General features: G+C 37.1%; 2 protein-coding genes across 3 annotated transcripts in view; one reads left to right on the top strand and one right to left on the bottom strand.

The window, feature by feature from the left end:
* Window positions 1-19,505, top strand: part of LOC306851007 (claudin-19-like) — a 564,676-nt gene that overhangs the window by 403,643 nt on the left and 141,528 nt on the right. The window lies entirely within an intron of this gene.
* Window positions 2-12,013, bottom strand: LOC306851152 (cell adhesion molecule 2-like). Of its 2 annotated transcripts, none has more exons than XM_079387277.1 (8): window positions 11,481-12,013; window positions 9,844-9,917; window positions 4,992-5,035; window positions 3,996-4,325; window positions 2,591-2,878; window positions 1,845-1,964; window positions 1,686-1,728; window positions 2-1,042 (listed from the first exon to the last, which is right to left on the bottom strand). In XM_079387277.1, the coding sequence occupies exons 2-8, from the start codon at window positions 9,891-9,893 to the stop codon at window positions 1,027-1,029; spliced, it is 891 nt and encodes a 296-aa protein (XP_079243403.1). In that variant the 5' UTR covers window positions 9,894-9,917; window positions 11,481-12,013; the 3' UTR covers window positions 2-1,026. The 2 variants fall into 2 exon arrangements, with proteins under 2 accessions (XP_079243403.1, XP_079243404.1); XM_079387278.1 differs by having other exon boundaries at window positions 9,776-9,917; window positions 11,481-11,567.

Genomic DNA, 19,505 nt, shown 5'->3' with positions numbered 1-19,505 from the left:
ACATTGACAAACTGATTTTTATTATGTTTTTTTATTTTTTTTGAGAAATACACAGAATAATTTAGTCATAAATTACAGCCCTCTCAAGCAGTCAAAGCAAAGTGCATAAGACATTTCCACATGGAAATTGTAATTGAAAATTAAATACCGTGTTACTGTCACCTTGAGAACATTTTTGCAGTAAAAAAAAAAAATTCAGCATGTCAGTAAATGTCAGTGCGTTGCTGTAGAAAAGTAAAAAGTCAGTACTAGTCTGTACACATGAACAAACAGATATGGACATAATGGCGTACAGTAATGCGACAGTAAACATTGCATTTTGGGGAATGACCAGCAAAATCATGTAACAGTATTTGATTTTTAGGTATTATGTTTCTTTAACTCATCTGAGAACTGGCTTTAAAAAATAAAGCTTCAAATAAATCAGCTTCTAGAAGCAAATGAAATGTGCCAGTGTAAGACCATTTCAACATCATATTCTTAAATGAACATAGACTACAGTCATCAAGACTGTCTCGGTTATTTAATCAACCATACAACTGGCCCAAATCAGAATATTTACTCCAGTTCAGTCTTTAAAAACGTTCTGAACTTTAAAATCCCCACTCCTTGGAATAAAGACACACATTTTGAAACACTATATGGGATTGTGAAGTATATAGAGCAATTAAAACTTTAAATATTTTCATAAGCACCATTACAAATCCCTCTTCCAGCAACATAAACCTGAAATGTCTCTGTTAATTTGCCCACTGCATCTTCAGGATGCCAAAGAAAAGATGCTCTTCCAAATGAATGACAAGGGAAAGAAAGGGAACGTTCTCAAAAGCTTGTGCCAGGACAGTCCAGCATCGCTCTGTGAAAGCATCCGTCAGGGCCTGCTTCTATACAGAAGCCCCTTTAAAGACAACGTTCAGCTGGACAATTTGCCCTATTTGTCCGTCTGTAGCCAGAGCTCTGGGTGCTGAAGCACTTCCGCTTGACAGAACGGAGAAAATCTCGTCACATGTCCTCAGCGTTTCGTCGTCATGCCTTAGACCCACTATATATACAGGAATTCCATTGGTTATTCTTGGCATCAACGATACACGACATCACTTGTGTATGAAAGGAACAGTTCACCCAAAAATTGACCAAAATTATTTTTTTTAAATTGCAAATTCAAATGTCTTAGTGGCTATTTTCCAAGCAAAAACAATATCACGATTTTCAGTGAGCTCAATTTCTGTTATCAAATGACTTCAGAAGATGTGGAATATAGTGCATTTAAGCTGTATGGACTAGTTGAGATACTATTATAGTTTTTTTTATATTTTGAATTTACTTTTATATTTTATGTACCCATTTTAAATGACATTTTTAGTATTTTTTTTCATTTTAATTATTTTTTTTTTATATGTCTGTATAATTTTTATTTTTTATTTTCAGTTTTTGTTATTTTATATTAAAATGAGAAATACTGCCCTGTGAATGAGCTAAAATAATAGTTTAATTTAATTTTCATTTAATGTCTATTTTATTTCAAGTAATCATGGTATGGATGATTTCTATGGTTCATTGTAATTGCATGTATTTTCCAGATTTCTCAGTCATACATATTTGAAAGATGATGAGAGTAAATGTAAAGTAATTTTTGGGTGAACTACTGCTTTGGTGATATGAGAATGTAGTGAGAAGATACCTACGCTAAAGGAAAGCCAACTTCATCAGCTCCGTCAGCTCGATCTTCTGTGGAAAAGTGAAATGCAAACCGTGTTCAGATGTTTGATGAAGATTTGAAGGGTTACTAATAACTCATGTAGTGTGGTGTCTCCTGATTATTCAGTGTGTGTGTTCTTGTGTACCTGAGGTTGGTGGTCTTCTACAGCAGCACTTCATCACCACGACAAGAATAAGTAACAGGACAAACACGAGCACGATGCTGATAGCTGTGATCACTACACGTGGGAAAGATTCTGTTTCACCTGCAAAAAACAACAAAAAAACATTTGTTCATTTAACGTTTCCTTTTTAAAGAAATATTTGTGACACACTTGTTACTGGGGTTTCCAAAAGGTGAAAAGTAAAAAAAAAAAACCGGCAGAAAAACAATTAACAATTAGATTAAAATAAATAAGAAATAAATTAGATGAAAAAAAAGAGATGCAAACAAATAAATAACAAAACCTGGTTTAAATAAGTAAACAATAAAAATTAGATAAATAATATAATACATATATATATATATATATATATAATAGAAAATAAATCATACATCTAACAGTACAGTACTATAGTGAGTAGGAGAAAAAAATTATATTTAGTTTAAATTGGTATAGTATAAATGATACTAATTAAATTCTAATACTAATAACTGGGTCTTTTATACAGGAAAATGTATAGCCTTTTAAATTTTAGGATAGGGTCCCTCGCATGTGGATAACACCGGAATAGTTTGCCTAAAAATGTCCACTATTCTGATATTATTTATTCACCCGCACATATGTATAACCTCATTAATATTCATATTCTACTTTTTATGCTTTTTGGAAACGTAGCCACTATAAATCGTAATTTTGAAATTCAACTTTTGAGTCAACAACACACTTACATATGCTGATGGTGTCGGAAACAGCGCCCCCTACGGCACAGCTGACATTAATAGGCTGGTCGCAGTTGTGCGTGATGGTTTGGTTGATGGTCCAAGTTTTGGACTCGTTATCTGCTGAACTCCAGTAAAAGATGTTAGTCAGACTTGGATTAAGCCCCACCCATCTGAAGATGCTCTGCGGGTATCCGCCCGCCGCTGAGCAGCTTAACTGACAGCTCTTTACTGCGCCGCCATTGCCGTGTTTACGTTCACTGCAGTCTGTCGTGATTGTGGGAACGCTGTACTCAGCTGTAAAAAGAAGAGAGCAGTGGAATAAGTTACATTTTAGAGATCCGGAGAGGTTCCCCCTCAATGTTTCACTTCCCCAAAGCCCACGTCAGTACAAGTATCCCAGAATCCTTAGTCAGCAGTGAGTTTCCAATGCGTACAAGCATGCGTGCCTCCGCAGACAGACTTACATACGCAAATAAACCAACACACACACAAATAGCCTACATACTCATATTCAAATTATATTTGGCAGAATGGCTTCATTACACACAAACACACTGTAGGAGTTTATCAAGGTTATGCATCATTCAGAACTGAAATGAGAATGGCTCATTTGAATTTAAGAACCAAATGGGGTGCATCAAAATTCAGGAAGTAAAAGAACATTTAAAAATGCATTTCATATTTCAGTATTAATTAAGTACAAAACTTGTATTCGCATACAGAAATCTTTACAGACATAGTTACTAATTTACCACAATGCTCTAATTTACCTCATATAAAGTCTAATTTTCATGCTAATGTTATTTTTAATAAAATTATCTGGAAATAATTTTGAATGGATATGTTCTGGCAAAAATAATTAAAATTATGTGTACTAATTGTCGTGTTTTCTCTACGATTACATGTAGATGAAGGCTCTGAATGCACGCATAATCAGCTTTAACATAGCTTTTATTAACACTGTTCAGCTACGCAACATGAGTGCTGGCTAACTTCTCAGCAGCAATGAACACAACCAACCTTTGACTAATTTGCATTACCTAGACTGACAGTGAATACAGCCAATAGGAACAGAGACTATGTTGCTTCTGACATATGATTGGCTGAGCCAAACGTAAGAATACTACACTAATGGCTGTTTCATTTGAGATATTTAAGTATATCAGGTAATAAACAGGCAGAATTAGCCTAGTTTTGTCTTGAAATTGTCTTTATATTTATGTTATTGTGTTGAATATATTTGAATTGCACTTCAGTAAATTCCTCCTTCTGTCATTCTGATTCAGATTCTAATGAAACTTTCTGTCTGCTGTGGTCGATTTGTTTCAGATTCACACTCATGAGCTGAATATGAGCTGATTCTTCAGTTCTGAATTTAACTCAACCCTGTCGTCTGTATCTTGTGTCATACCTGTGACTTTGAGGAGAATCTCTGAGATATCAGTCTTTTCCGGGTGGTTGTTGTTCAAAGCAATACATTTGTACAATCCTTCATCAGAGACGGAGATGTTTCTCATCTCCATGCTGAGCTCTGTTTTATTGACTTTGGTTCTTCTCAGGTAGTCAGGTGAAACTGGCATGTCGCGGTCTTTATAAAACCCGTTGATGAACAAGTCATCTTTATCATTTATGACTTTCTGTATGTACAAGCCTTCAACATGATTGCTGCGGGTGGAAGGACATGTCAATGTCACGCTGTGACCCAAAACAGCCGTGATGGTCTTTGATACCTTGCTGTCACCTACAACATACACAAAAAAAAAAACTCAAATCTCAGAAGCAATTCAGTCGACACTCATTATTATGGCTTATTATAATAAGTAAGCATGGAACTGTTCTCGGGAAAAAAAAAATTACAATAATAATAATCGAACCGTATGGTTCGGCACGGGCTAGGACCGCGGTTCAACTTAAATTTGACAACACATCTGTAATATGGTTTGTTATAAATAACACGTAAAACAAACAGGGTTCGGCTAATGTATGTTTCTGTTGATGGATGCACATTACAAAGGCTTGTATATATATATATATCCCCTGTAGCTAAATGTGTGTGTTTGTTTGGGTGTAAAGGTGTGTTTGTTTCAATCAGGGTGATTCTCTATGACTTATTTCAGTGGTTTATGAGTCCTTTTATTACTGTCCGAGTTTTGCTTCCTTGTTCTTTTAACTTAGTGTGGAGGTGCATTCCCCAACTCCTACGGCTTCTACTAATTCATCCCTACATCCAAATTTATCCAACCTCCCATAACATTTCTCTTTCAATCTCTACATTATTTTGATCGCTAGTCCTGTTCAAATCACTAGTAGCTGTTTACAAAGGTGGCTGGTTGTTTGGCCTTTCAGACAAATTACCATAAACCACTGACAGGGGAAAATGTGAAATTCTGCAAAATGTCATTCTTACCAGATGTAGCTGTTAACAGCAGCAAGGTCACGACCAAGGCCAAGCTAAAAAAACACACAAGCAAGAGCAACGATTAGAGACACAAACATGAACCCTCACAATCATGTGAATTTGCATATTCCTCAAAAAAAAAAATTCCCATGACTCACTTCATAATGCATAAACAAATATAACTGCAGCATCGGGCCTTAATCACCAAACAACAGACTTGTCCGTGGGGTTGATTACTGATCTCCACTCTTAAAATAGCATTCTTGATTTGCATCGATGGTTCCACGAAGAATATTTAACATTCATGGAATCATTCTAAATTCTGGAATGTTCTTCAAACCAAGAAAAAAGAACTGCTCACGGAAAAGTTTCTGCAAAAAACATTTTGGAAGCTTTATTTTTAAGAGTGCATGTGTGCAACTCTTGCTGTGTGCGGTCAGGTTTATAATAACTAAGCAAATGGTTCAGCATCTCACTTCCTCATAAGTAAGCATACTTTGTAGCATAAACTAATACTGTGAGTAATTGAAAGAGGATCATATCTCGTGCAGCAGAGGTGGATTAACGGAATATAAATCAACATCGGTGTGGCTGAATGTTGAACTGAAACAGGAGATCTGAATATCTAGCATTAGCTTGGTGGAAATATTTAATCATTTAGACTGACCTTGAAAGCACCTGAACGCATTTTTAACAATCTATACAGACTGTGTCTGTTCCCCGAATAGCGAGGTCAAAATATAAATTTAATGCAGGATCTAGAAAAAAATCTGATCGTGATTAAACCAGAAAAACACAAAATAAATGAACAAAAACAATTTTTGAAGCTTGGGCTCCTAAATATTAGATCACTCGCACCCAAAGCAGTTATTGTAAATGAAATTATCACAGATAATAATTTTGATGTACTCTGCCTGACTGAAACCTGGCTTAAACCAAATGAATATTTTGGTCTAAACGAGTCTACTCCACCAATCTACTGTTATAAACATGAGCCCCGTCAGACTGGTCGAGGCAACAATATATAGTGATATTCTCAATGTTACTCAGAAAACAGGATACAGGAGGTTTAACTCATTCAAAATACTTCTGCTTAATGTTACACTGTTAGATATGCAAAAGAAATCTCTCTTATCTCTTGCTCTTGCTACTGGGTATAGACCGCCAGGGCCATATACAGATTTCCTAAAAGAATTAGCAGATTTCCTCTCAGATCTATTGGTTAGTGTTGATAAACTGCTAATTGTCGGAGATTTTAACATTCACGTTGATAATACAAATGATGTGCTAGGACTTGCGTTTACTGACCTAATAAACTCTTTTGGAGTCAAGCAAAACGTCACCGGGCCCACTCATCGTTTTAATCATACGCTAGATTTAATTATATCGCATGGAATTGATCTTACTGATATAGATATCGTACCTCAAAGTGATGATGTTACTGATAATTTCCTTGTATCGTGCATGCTGCGTATTACTGATATTAATTATATGGCTCTGCGTTATCGTCCGGGCAGAACTATTGCTCCAGCCACCAAAGACAGATTCACAAATAACCTGCCTGATTTATCTCAACTGCTCTGTGTACCCATAAATACACATGAACTAGACGAAATAACTTGCAACATGGGCACTATCTTCTCTAATACATTAGAAGCTGTTGCCCCCCTCAAATTGAAAAAGGTTAGAGAAAACCGTACTGCGCCATGGTACAACAGTTATACCCATTCTCTCAAGAAAGAAACTTGTAATCTTCAGCGCAAATGGAGAAAAACTAAATTGGAAGTTTTTAGAATTGCATAGAAAAACAGTATGTCCAGCTATAGACAGGCTCTAAAAGCTGCCAGGGCAGAGCATATCCGCAAACTCATAAATAATAACCAAAACAATCCGAGGTTCTTGTTTAGCACAGTGGCTAGATTAACAAATAAATAGACGGAACCCGATCTAAATATTCCCTCACAGTTTAATAGTAATGACTTAATGAATGTCTTTACTGATAAAATAAATAACATCAGAAATACAATATCAAATGTAGATTCCACTGTGTCTAGTATTTCAGCTTCATTCATCGCACCCAAAGAAAAACTGCAGTGCCTTACAACTATAGGACAGGAAGAGCTAAATAAACTTATCAGTGCATCTAAACCAACAACATGTTTATTAGATCCTGTACCCACTAAACTACTGAAAGAGTTGTTACCTGTAGCAGAAGAACTGCTTCTCAATATTATTAACTCATCGTTATCGTTAGGTCACGTCCCAAAACCATTCAAGTTGGCGGTTATTAAGCCTCTTATTAAGAAACCACAACTAGATTCTTATGAACTGGCAAATTACAGACCCATTTCAAATCTTCCGTTTATGTCTAAAATTTTAGAAAAAGTTGTGTCTGCTCAATTGTGCTCCTTCTTGTAAAAAAATGATCTCTATGAAGAATTTCAGTCAGGTTTCAGGCCTCACCATAGCACAGAAACTGCACTTGTTAAAATTACAAATGACTTACTTCTTGCTTCAGACCAAGGCTGCATCTCATTGCTAGTATTACTTGATCTTAGTGCTGCGTTCGACACTATAGACCATGATATACTCATAGATCAATTACAAAACTATACTGCTATTCAAGGGCAGGCTTTAAGATGGTTTAGATCCTACCTGTCCGATCGCTACCACTTTGTTCATTTAAATGGGGAGTCATCTCAATTATCACCAGTAAAGTATGGAGTACCACAAGGATCTGTCCTAGGTCCTCTGCTATTTTCAATATACATGTTGCCCCTTGGTAATATTATTAGAAAATACGGGATTAGTTTTCATTGTTATGCTGATGATACTCAATTATATTTCTCAACAAGACCAGATGAAACTTCTCAACTATCTAAGCTAATAGATTGTATAAAATATTTAAAAGATTGGATGACCAATAATTTCCTCCTATTAAATTCAGATAAGACAGAGATATTACTTATTGGACCAAAAAACAGTACACAGAATCTCTTGGATTACAATTTGCAACTAGACGGATGCACTGTCACATCCTCTAAAGTCAAAAATCTGGGTGTTATATTAGACAGCAACTTGTCCTTTAAAAATCCTATTTCCCATGTTACAAAAACAGCATTCTTCCATCTTAGAAACATTGCCAAGCTTCGAAGCATGCTACCTGTTTCTGATGCAGAAAAGCTAGTTCATGCATTCATGACCTCTAGACTGGACTATTGTAATGCACTGCTAGCTGGTTGTCCTGCATCTTCAATAAACAAGCTACAGATAGTCCAAAATGCAGCGGCTAGAGTTCTTACCAGGTCAAGAAAATATGATCATATTACCCCAATTTTACAGTCTCTGCACTGGCTACCTATTCAGTTCCGTATCATTTACAAAATATTATTACTTGCCTATAAGGCCCTAAATGGTTTAGCTCCTGCGTACCTAACTTGTCTTCTACCACGCTACAATCCAACCCGCTCCCTAAGGTCGCAAAACTCTGGACATTTGGTAGTGCCTAGGATAGCAAAGTCCACTAAAGGAGGTAGAGCTTTTTCACATTTGGCTCCCAAACTCTGGAATAGCCTTCCTGATAACATTCGGGGTTCAGACACACTCTCTATGTTTAAATCTAGATTAAAGACACATCTCTTTAGCCAAGCATTCACATAATGCATTTTATAATCTTGTACTGTAGTATATCTGATCAAATGTACATTATTATTATTCTTTAGCTTGGGTTGAACAAATAATTTTTTGCTTAGATGGAACAGCAGCTACGCTAATTATGTCTCTATTTGTCTCTGTTTCTGCCACGGGATTAACATCCCGTGGTAACTAGGAATTACAGAAGCTTCAGTCTGGATCCAACCCCTAAATGATCTGAGATGACCGAATACCTGAGAAAAGATAATGCCAACCCCTCAGAGGATTTCGGAGGATGCCAACGCTCAGACAACATATAGAATTACCAAATGATCAAATGACCACTGGAACCAGTTGAGCCCTTACAATCTGACTTTGCTGCAGTTGGAATGGAACTGCTGGTTTGTTTGGCCAGAGGAGAACTGGCCCCCGACTGAGCCTGGTTTCTCCCAAGGTTTTTTCTCCATTCTGTCTCTGATGGAGTTTTGGTTCCTTGCCGCTGTCGCCTCTGGCTTGCTTAGTTGGGGACAATTCATTTCCAGCGACATCGTCAACCTGATTGCAATTTTTTCTTTTTTCTTTTTTCATTTTACACTATTGACACACTATTTCCTTTTTTTTTTGGATATTGTGCAGTTGCTTTGACACAATTTACATGGTTAAAAGCGCTATATAAATAAAGGTGACTTGACTTGACTCAACATGCAATGACCAGGAACAAAATTCCTCTAAAACAAAAAACTGCAGCACAATGCAATGCAAGCCGGAAAAAAAAATCCCTGAAAAAAATGATTTCCTGGTGTTCTTGGACTGATCTAATTATATAAATGCAAACACATCAGACACACAAGCTGCCACACTCTGTAGTGTTCTTCCCTCTTAGTTTAATAAATAAGCAACCCATAAACAGCTAACACACTGTCTTTTATACACAAATGAAAAAAGAGATCTTACAAACCATATTAGTGAAGACATCTTTGACCATTAGATTAATAATATTTATCTCCTAAACTCTTAAATCAACCCTCAGAAATCTGTGCACAGCATTAAATTTAAAGACAAACATCAGGATCATCGAGCCTTTAAAAATAATGACAACACTTGTTATCCACACACACACACACACACACACACAGAGAGAGAGAGAGATGTATCTGTACCTGTGAGTGTATAAGCAGCGCAGCTGTAAACTCATGCTGATGGATGTGTGAACGGCAGAAACACTTACAGAGAGCAGACTGGCTTCATGTCCTCTTCATCTGTCTCAACAATAAGCATAGACTCGAAACAGGAACTACACGCCTACACAGAGAGAAAGGGAGAGAGGTGATGTCATCTGCTACATATCGATACTGTCAGAGGGAATTCCACAAAACGCACCCTCTTTTAGACAGCTAAACAATACTCAACTAAAGAGAGCAAGACAAACAGAGAGAGAAAGGAAACCGATTGTCCTGTTGTGCTGTAGACAGAAAATCAACTAAAGTAATGGTGCTGCTTCACTACAGAATGCATTAAACCAAAACAAAGCTGCTTGTACTGTTTCATTGCAGAGAGAGCGTAGCTAAACTAAACTGATAGTTCTGCTTTACTGCAAATGCTATTAATCTAAACCAAAGCTTGTTGTGCCATTATTTACGACACTAAACTTGACATTATTTACTACATCAAAATAGAGTAAAATAAATGAAATGCGTTGTTTCACCGTGGAAGACATTAAACTAAATCAAACTTCCCTTACAAACAAGAAGTTTAAGCGTGCAATTAGTAGGCCTACACTTTAAAAAAATAAAAATAAGAAGACTTTCAGTCTACTTTTTATGTACTTCATAGTTGTGTACCCAAAGGTTTCTACTGTTGCACTTAAAGTATGCTTGTAAGTACACGTTTATATACCAAAAAGTGGGCCAATTTAGTCCCAAGTAGTATTAAAAAGCACCCTTACTAAGTATTCTACTAGTACACTGATATAAGTATAAGTACTACCATTATAATTAAAATATACTTAAACTTATTCTTAAGTATACTTAATAAAAGTAAGTATAACTGGACTAAACTGATAATGCTGCTATACTTTAGATGACATTTATTTAAACTAAACTAAAACGAATTGTTTTGACTACAATAAACTAGACTAAACTAGACTTAGCTCAAAACTAATCTAATTGTGTTGTTTTACCACAGAGGGCATTAAACTAAACTAGACTAAATCAAACTTGTTCTGCCGTTTTATTATTTTATTGTACATATTATTTTAACTAAGCTGGACTAAACTAACTGGGCTGCTTTACTTTAGAACTCAACTAAACTAAATCAAGCTAAAAACTAAACTAATTGTGTTGTTTTACCACAGAGGATAATAAACTGAAGTAAACTGACTGTGCCATTTTATTACATAGACAGGACATTTAACTAAAGCCTGAACTAACAGAGAATTAATCTAAACCAAACTAAACTGGTGCTAAACCTCCTGTGATGATTGTGCAGATCTGCCGCAGATAGTTCAAAGTTCACCTGTGACACATTTACAGTGAAATCAAAGACATTCATAAATGATAAACATTAAACTGGAACTGATCAAAGGAAATAAAAGCTTCTGTGGGCTGATCACAGACACAGCATTAACAAAAGGGAAGAGAAATAAAGAGAAACGCCAGCATAACTACTCTTTACCCAGCATATATCTGTGTGAGAGATCAAACCAGACACGCTTCACAGCACACAGTCTGTCAGAGTCAGATCCACAGAAGCCTTCAGAAACCCTCGCTCAGATCCAGCCGCACGCCAGTGAAGGTCAAGTGTGTGTGGAGCAAAAGTGATGAAATGATGTCTGTAAAGAAGAGGATAAAATAAGAGAGCACTTACTAAGTTTTGCGGGGTTTTCCTCCAGTGTGCAAGAGATGAAATGCAACACACACATATAACAGTTCCTTAAGATGACAGAGAGTGAGTGAGCAAGAGAGAGAGAGAGAGGGGAAGTGCTCTTTATAAAGGAGTAACTTCACATCAAGTTTAAGAGAACTGATACGCAGTGCATGAATGCAAATACTGCTGAAGCTGAACTTTAATAATATCTGTTATTAACTCTACAATATCTGAAATTGTAGAGAAAATCTGGACTAATGTAAACGTTAAGAGAAAATCACACACACACACACACACGCAGGGGGTGGAGATTGGTAGGTTTAGGGATCAGGGGGTGGAGTCGGGTAGGTCTAGCTTTAAGCCAGGACTAGGCCTAGGTTAAATTAATATATTTAAGCAGCTTTTATAAAAATGCCTTAGAAGAAAACATTACATATGTGCATCTTAAGACAGAACAATGGAACTGACATATTTTAAGATATGTCAGAGCAAGATATTTTCTGTTGAGACAGCTCAAACATGCATTTTAGTCTGAGACTAGCCTTAAGCCATGTCTGTGAAACCGGTTGCTGGTAACCAAATGATTTGGGGTGCCATTGACTTCAATAGTATAGACAAAACACAATGCAAGTCAATGGGAGCCAAAACGGTTTGGTACAAAATGATGACAGAATCATAATTTTTGGGAGAATATCTTTACTTTTGAACTATATACTGCACTAAACTGATCATTTACTAAATTAAATAAAACTCACTGTAAACAAAAGGCTACTTTAACTTAAAAACTTTTATATTTAAATCAAATTTAGTGTACAAGTCATTTCAACTTAAAATATTAATCTGAAGGATTGTTTTAATTCATTTATATTCAGTAGCCATTCTTGTAGTTTATTATTTGATCATTTAATCATTATTTAATATCTAATATTTATGAGAGAGGTTTTGTTGTCGACAGTGTGGGGACGTACCTTAAGGAAGAAAGGTACGTTTCTTGAAGAAAGACGTTGCTTCACATTATAATTTAGTTAACTGAATAACAATAAACATCACTGGGAAATTCCTGCATGAGATGTAAAGAAATGTTTGTGTCTGTGTGCATTCAGGTGAGACGGATTCATGGCAAGCTCATTCACAGATGTGACGTCACTTGACATGCCTGAGAGATGATTATTTATGTTGTCAAACCTGAATGAATTATGATAACTGTTCAGTGATCACACACATCTCATTATCATCTCCTGACTTCACGAGAATTGCATGAATTCAGCCTGAATCCACCCACACTATACTGACCTGAGAAACTGGTAAACAACTACCGCAATGTGACATTGGATGCAAGTTTAAATATTTTACCCAGATTTTATTCATGCATTCATCAGACCGAAGCTTCTGTAATTCCTAGTTACCATGGGATGTTAATCCCGTGGCAGAAACAGAGAAACAAATAGAGACATAATTAGCGTAGCTGCTTTTCCATCTAAGCAAAAATGATTTGTTCAACCCAAGCTAAAGAATAATCATAATGTACATTTGATCAGATATAACTGCAGTACAAGATTATAAGATGCATTATGTGAATGCTTGGCTAAAGAGATGTGTCTTTAATCTAGATTTAAACAGAGAGAGTGTATCTGAACCCCGAACGAGTTTGGGAGCCAAATGTGAAAAAGCTCTACCTCCTTTAGTGGACTTTGCTATCCTAGGTACTACCAAATGTCCAGAGTTTTGCGACCTTAAGGAGCGGGTTGGATTATAGCGTGGTAGAAGACGAGTTAGGTACGCAGGAGCTAAACCATTTAGGGCTTTATAGGCAAGTAATAATATTTTGTAAATGATACGGAACTGAATAGGTAGCCAGTGCAGAGACTGTAAAATTTGGGGTAATATGTTCATATTTTCTTGACCTGGTAAGAACTCTAGCCGCTGCATTTTGGACTATCTGTAGCTTGTTTATTGAAGATGCAGGACAAGCAGCTAGCAGTGCATTACAATAGTCCAGTCTAGAGGTCATGAATGCATGAACTATCTTTTCTGCATCAGAAACAGGTAGCATGTTTCGAAGCTTGGCAATGTTTCTAAGATGGAAGAATGCTGTTTTTGTAACATGGGAAATAGGATTTTCAAAGGACAAGTTGCTGTCTAATATAACACCCAGATTTTTGACTTTAGAGGACGTGACAGTGCATCCGTCTAGTTGCAAATTTTAACCCAAGAGATTCTGTGTAATGTTTTTTGGTCCAATAAGTAATATCTCTGTCTTATCTGAATTTAATAGGAGGAAATTATTGGTCATCCAATCTTTTACATTTTTTACACAATCTATTACCTTAGATAGTTTAGAAGTTTCATCTGGTTTTGTTGAGATATATAGTTGAGTATCATCAGCATAACAATAAAAGTAATCCCGTATTTTCTAATAATGTTTTTTTAATATTTGTTTTATGCTTGTGAAGCACTTTGAGTTGCATTTTATGTATGAAAAGTGCTATACAAATAAAATTACTTACTTACTTACTTAATATTACCAAGGAGCGGCATGTATATTGAAAATAGAAGAGGACCTAGGACAGATCCTTGTGGTACACCATACTTTACTGGTGATAATTGAGATGACTCCCCATTTAAATGAACAAAGAGGTAGCGATTGGACCCCGACCTCGGCGTTGTAAGTGTCATGCTCTACAGTTTGAACTACAGTGAAAAAGTCCTGAAAATATGGAGAAGCTGCAGATCATTTGATTTTCTGAGAATTTAAAGAGAAATGTTTGAGTTGATATCAAGAACCACTGATTTCAGATGTACTTTCAGTGCAGATAATGGTTTGGTGTTTTTTTGTTTTTGTTTTTTTTTCACCACAAATATCGAAATATTTTTAAATCAAGATTCATTTACTTGAGAAGCAAAATTACATACAATATTGAGATTTATTTTTCTGAGAAAATGTATAAAAATTAAGTGAGTTTTTGCTTTAAAATTACAAAAACAAAATATATGCCAATGCGGTCATAAAAATTACTGTTTTCACTTTGAATTTAGTTTGTTTTTCTGACCCCATTGGCAGGTTTTTTTCCTTTTAAGCATTACGTAACATTAAGCAATTTAGATTTTTTAAACCTCTTATCTCGATTCTCAAGTAAACTGATCTTGAATGTTTGGATATTTGTACTTTTTTTTTTAAGTGTTATTACATTTAAGCACAGTTTGAAATATAGTGGAGACACATGTGAGACTCCTGGGATCTTTATGCCTGTCAAAACTTCAGACTTTAGTGAAAATGTCCATTCAATTTTACAGCCTACTAGGAGAAGTGGCTGAGTTATTACAGTAACGTCATGGATGCCAGACCCACTCACAGTCACAGACTTTCTGTTCGTCCTTCTCTTACGGGATGTGTTGTTGTGTGATTTTACTTCCTGCTGTATGATATCCAGAGGTAATTGAGAATATCACTGTGGTTGGGACATCAGCGAGTGGAGGAATGCGGTCACGGCTCGATGTGAAAACCTGGTTAATAGGTCTAGTGAGTGCATTCACATAATGTCGAGCTGAGGAACATGAACTCTGTCTGAAGCTGCTCTTTGTGTTGGAGACATTTGTTTATTTCCCACCTGATTTGCTTCTATCCTTAATATCTCTAAATGTCCAGTAATATTATCTGAGGAATTCATTTACTTAATACACACTCCTTATAATCTTTCCACAAGCAATTTAAATGAATAACTTGCCCAAAAATAACTAGTTTGTCATTTTGTACTCACGGTCATGTCACTGCAAAGCCAAATGACTGAATGTCCAGACTGCTCTTTTCCATACAACAAAAGCAGTGACTAGAATCTTTAAAGCTCCAAGAATGTCATAAAAGAACCAAATTGTACCATAACAATAGTCAATATAAATTATGGGGTTTGTCAGGGTGTTGCTTTGCAGTTGCTAAGGTATTCTAACTGTGGTTAGGGAGTTTAGTAGCTAATGTGTTTTTGAGTGTTCACTAGGGTCTTCTAAGTGGTTGTTAGGGCGTTGCCATGTAGTCATAGAATGTTCTGAGTGGTCGCTAGGGGGTTTGGGGGGTTGTTAGGGTGTTGCTAAGCAGTTGCTAAGGTTTTCTAACTGTGGTTAGGGAGTTTAATAGCTAATGTGTTTTTGAGTGTTCGCTAGGGTCTTCTAAGTGGTTGTTAGGGCGTTGCTATGTGGTCACTGAATGTTCTGAGTGGTCGTTAGGGGGTTTTGAGGGGTTGTTAGAGTGTTGCTATGCAGTTGCTAAGGTATGCTAATAGTGGTTAGGGAGTTTAGTTGCTAATGTGTTTTTGAGTGGTCACTAGGGTCTTCTAAGCAGTTGAAAGGACATTGCTATGCAGTAAATGAGTGTTCTGAGTGGTCCCTAGGGAGTTTTGGGGGGTTGTCCGGGCATTGCTATGCAGTTGCTAAGTTCTTCTAAGAAGTTGGTAGGGAATTTTAGGAGTTGTCAGCGTGTTGCTATTTAGTTGCTGAGGTGTTCTCATATCTGTGGGGTTCTAAATGGTTGCTAAGGTTTTCCAAATGGTAGCTAGGTGGTTGTCAGGGCGTTGCTATGCAGTCACTGGGTGTTCTGAGTGTTACCTGGGGTGTTTTGGGGGGGGGGGGTTGTCAGGGCGTTGATATGCAGTTTCTTAGGTGTTCTCATATCTGGGGTGTTCTAAATGGTTGCTAAGGTGTTCTGAATGTGGAGTTCTGGGTGGTTCTATGTGGCTTATAAGATGTTCTGAGTGAAAGCTAGATTGTGGTAAGTGGTTGTTAAGGCATTGTGATGTAGTTGCTAACGTATTTAGAGTGGTTGCCAAGTAATTTCTACAGGCTTGCTGAGGAATTCCATTGATTGCTAGGTGGTTTCTTAATATCTAAAGTGAAAACGGTCCACCCTCAAGCCTCTGAGATTTTCCAAGGTCACTAATGCTAGTTATAACCATATTACATTCTGGAGTAATTATATCCATGATAATAGAGACACTTACCTTAGTAAACATCACTAATGGTTTCAGGTTGCCCAGGAAGTCAAAGTCATGTTACCAACAACATGACAGGAGGCAGAGGCTCCTCACCTGGTCACATGATTAGTCACCAGCACCAGGACGACACACTTTACTGGAACACAGGGATTTTAGGGCATTTCCAACTCACTTCTTCTTACTGTAGCTCTCCGTTTTCCTTTTCTTGGTCGCTCACTTTCTATTCTCACTCCGCCTTATTCCATAACCCTCCTTTCCTGTTTCCCTCAATCCTACAGCATGGTTCTTGTTATCAGTCACTTATTTTATCAGGGTTTATGACTCAGTAAGCTGTGATTGGGTTGCCCCCCCCCCACACACACACACACAAACACGGAATGACATCAAATGTAGTTGATGTGTGTGTGCTCACCATTTCTCATATCATGAATATTTTAGGGAAATTCTTCCTGAACTCCTTTAGATCTGTCAGTGATAAGCCTTCATATAGAAAAAGGAAGTAAAAAGCACTCAAAGGAGGGATTTTTAAGAATTACCGATAGACGGCACACCCTGATATTTGAAGAAAAGTAAAGATGAAAATCAGCTTGCGATGTGCCTGTTTGTTGTTTTGTTTTTTAATAAGTTTTACTTCCTGATACTCAATAAACATGACATCAGGCAGGACGGCTTTCCAGAAAACTGTTACATATAAACCACAACACACACCCATGTCTGCAGATGAGTGTTAGTAAAGCAGTGCTGTCCTGAGTGGCCTGCTGCCACTGAAAGGCCATGAAACCAAACCACACTATTTATACTGTGCACAGCAAACACTTTTGACTAAATTTAAAAACGAAAACAGTATTCAGCAAGACACAATGCAACAACTTGAACTGAGTGGTATTTTAAAATATGTTCAAATATGCTCAGTGCTTAATTTGGGGGTTGGGCTACTAAAAAATAATGGAATTTTATTTCCCAAATCTCTGTAATAGAGTTATATTTATTCCTGTCTAGAATTTCGTGGGGGATTGTGTGTATATCACAGTTTTACTCATCCCCGCAGCTTTCAAGTTTATAATGAGGGAAATTCCTGCAAAAATGTATTCACAGCTGAGAAAGTGTGTACAGGCTATGGATCCGTGCATTATGCCTTGTGAGAGCATGTCTTTTGCGTGCTCAGGTTCTTTATTTCAACTTGTCGTATTAAACATGCAACATATTTTGGGTCATGTAAAAATATTTTAGCATAGTACTTAATTATTGTTTCACATACTTTGGTATTTTTATTTTTTTTTTTGCCATGTCTGCTGTCATAAAATGTTATTCTAAACCTAGATAATTATTCTAAATGAACTTAAGCAATTGGCACTTTTGTGTTTAGAATAGCATATCATCCCTTTTTGATAGTATACGTAATATACAGTATTTACAGAGTATGCTAAATGTATGCAGAAATATAGTAAGTGCAATATAGACAACCAGAGCTCAATGCATGGACAGCATACTACTGTTTGAAACATTAGTTGCAGACTGCACTGCACACTATTTTTAAAATAGCATACAGTATATACTGTACTGTGCAGTATGCAGTATGCCAGTGAAAAATAAATCCCATTAGTCTCAGGTCAAAGGTCAGCCTGATTTTATTCTTATTGAATTCATGGTCTCTATTTACATATTACCTGAAGGTTATTGTGATTTACACGTTTCATTCATAATATTCACTGGTTGTCCAGCAGTGTGCATCAACAGTGTATGGTTTGTAGCTCATTTGTCTTGTTGATGTTGATTGGTTCACAGAGGCAGAGGTTGTTGCCGGGGTCGTTTTCCGGGTTCAGTTTTGGAGTTGTGTGTGGCGTGAGGTATCGTCCCATTGGCTACCTGCTGATTTTCAGCAAATTATCAGTTTTGGGTGAACTATTCCTTTAAAGTAATAGCAAGCAGCATTGTGGTACATACAGGTCCTTTTCAAAAAATTAGCATATTGTGATAAAGTTCATTATTTTCTGTAATGTACTGATAAACATTAGACTTTCATATATTTTAGATTCATTACAACACAACTGAAGTAGTTCAAGCCTTTTATTGTTTTAATATTGATGATTTTGGCATACAGCTCATGAAAACCCAAAATTCCTATCTCAAAAAATTAGCATATTTCATCCGACCAATAAAAGAAAAGTGTTTTTAATACAAAAAAAGTCAACCTTCAAATAATTATGTTCAGTTATGCACTCAATACTTGGTCGGGAATCCTTTTGCAGAAATGACTGCTTCAATGCGGCGTGGCATGGAGGCAATCAGCCTGTGGCACTGCTGAGGTGTTATGGAGGCCCAGGATGCTTCGATAGCGGCCTTAAGCTCATCCAGAGTGTTGGGTCTTGCGTCTCTCAACTTTCTCTTCACAATATCCCACAGATTCTCTATGGGGTTCAGGTCAGGAGAGCTGGCAGGCCAATTGAGCACAGTAATACCATGGTCAGTAAACCATTTACCAGTGGTTTTGGCACTGTGAGCAGGTGCCAGGTCGTGCTGAAAAATGAAATCTTCATCTCCATAAAGCTTTTCAGCAGATGGAAGCATGAAGTGCTCCAAAATCTCCTGATAGCTAGCTGCATTGACCCTGCCCTTGATAAAACACAGTGGACCAACACCAGCATCACTGACTGTGGGTACTTGACACTGGACTTCAGGCATTTTGGCATTTCCCTCTCCCCAGTCTTCCTCCAGACTCTGGCACCTTGATTTCCGAATGACATGCAAAATTTGCTTTCATCCGAAAAAAGTACTTTGGACCACTGAGCAACAGTCCAGTGCTGCTTCTCTGTAGCCCAGGTCAGGCGCTTCTGCCGCTGTTTCTGGTTCAAAAGTGGCTTGACCTGGGGAATGCGGCACCTGTAGCCCATTTCCTGCACACGCCTGTACACGGTGGCTCTGGATGTTTCTACTCCAGACTCAGTCCACTGCTTCCGCAGGTCCCCCAAGGTCTGGAATCGGTCCTTCTCCACAATCTTCCTCAGGGTCCGGTCACCTCTTCTCGTTGTGCTGCGTTTTCTGC

The sequence above is a fragment of the Barbus barbus genome, assembly GCF_936440315.1.
Source record: "Barbus barbus genome assembly, chromosome: 31".
NCBI classification, from domain to species: Eukaryota; Metazoa; Chordata; class Actinopteri; order Cypriniformes; family Cyprinidae; genus Barbus; species Barbus barbus.
This window is presented reverse-complemented; position numbering and strand designations above follow the sequence as displayed.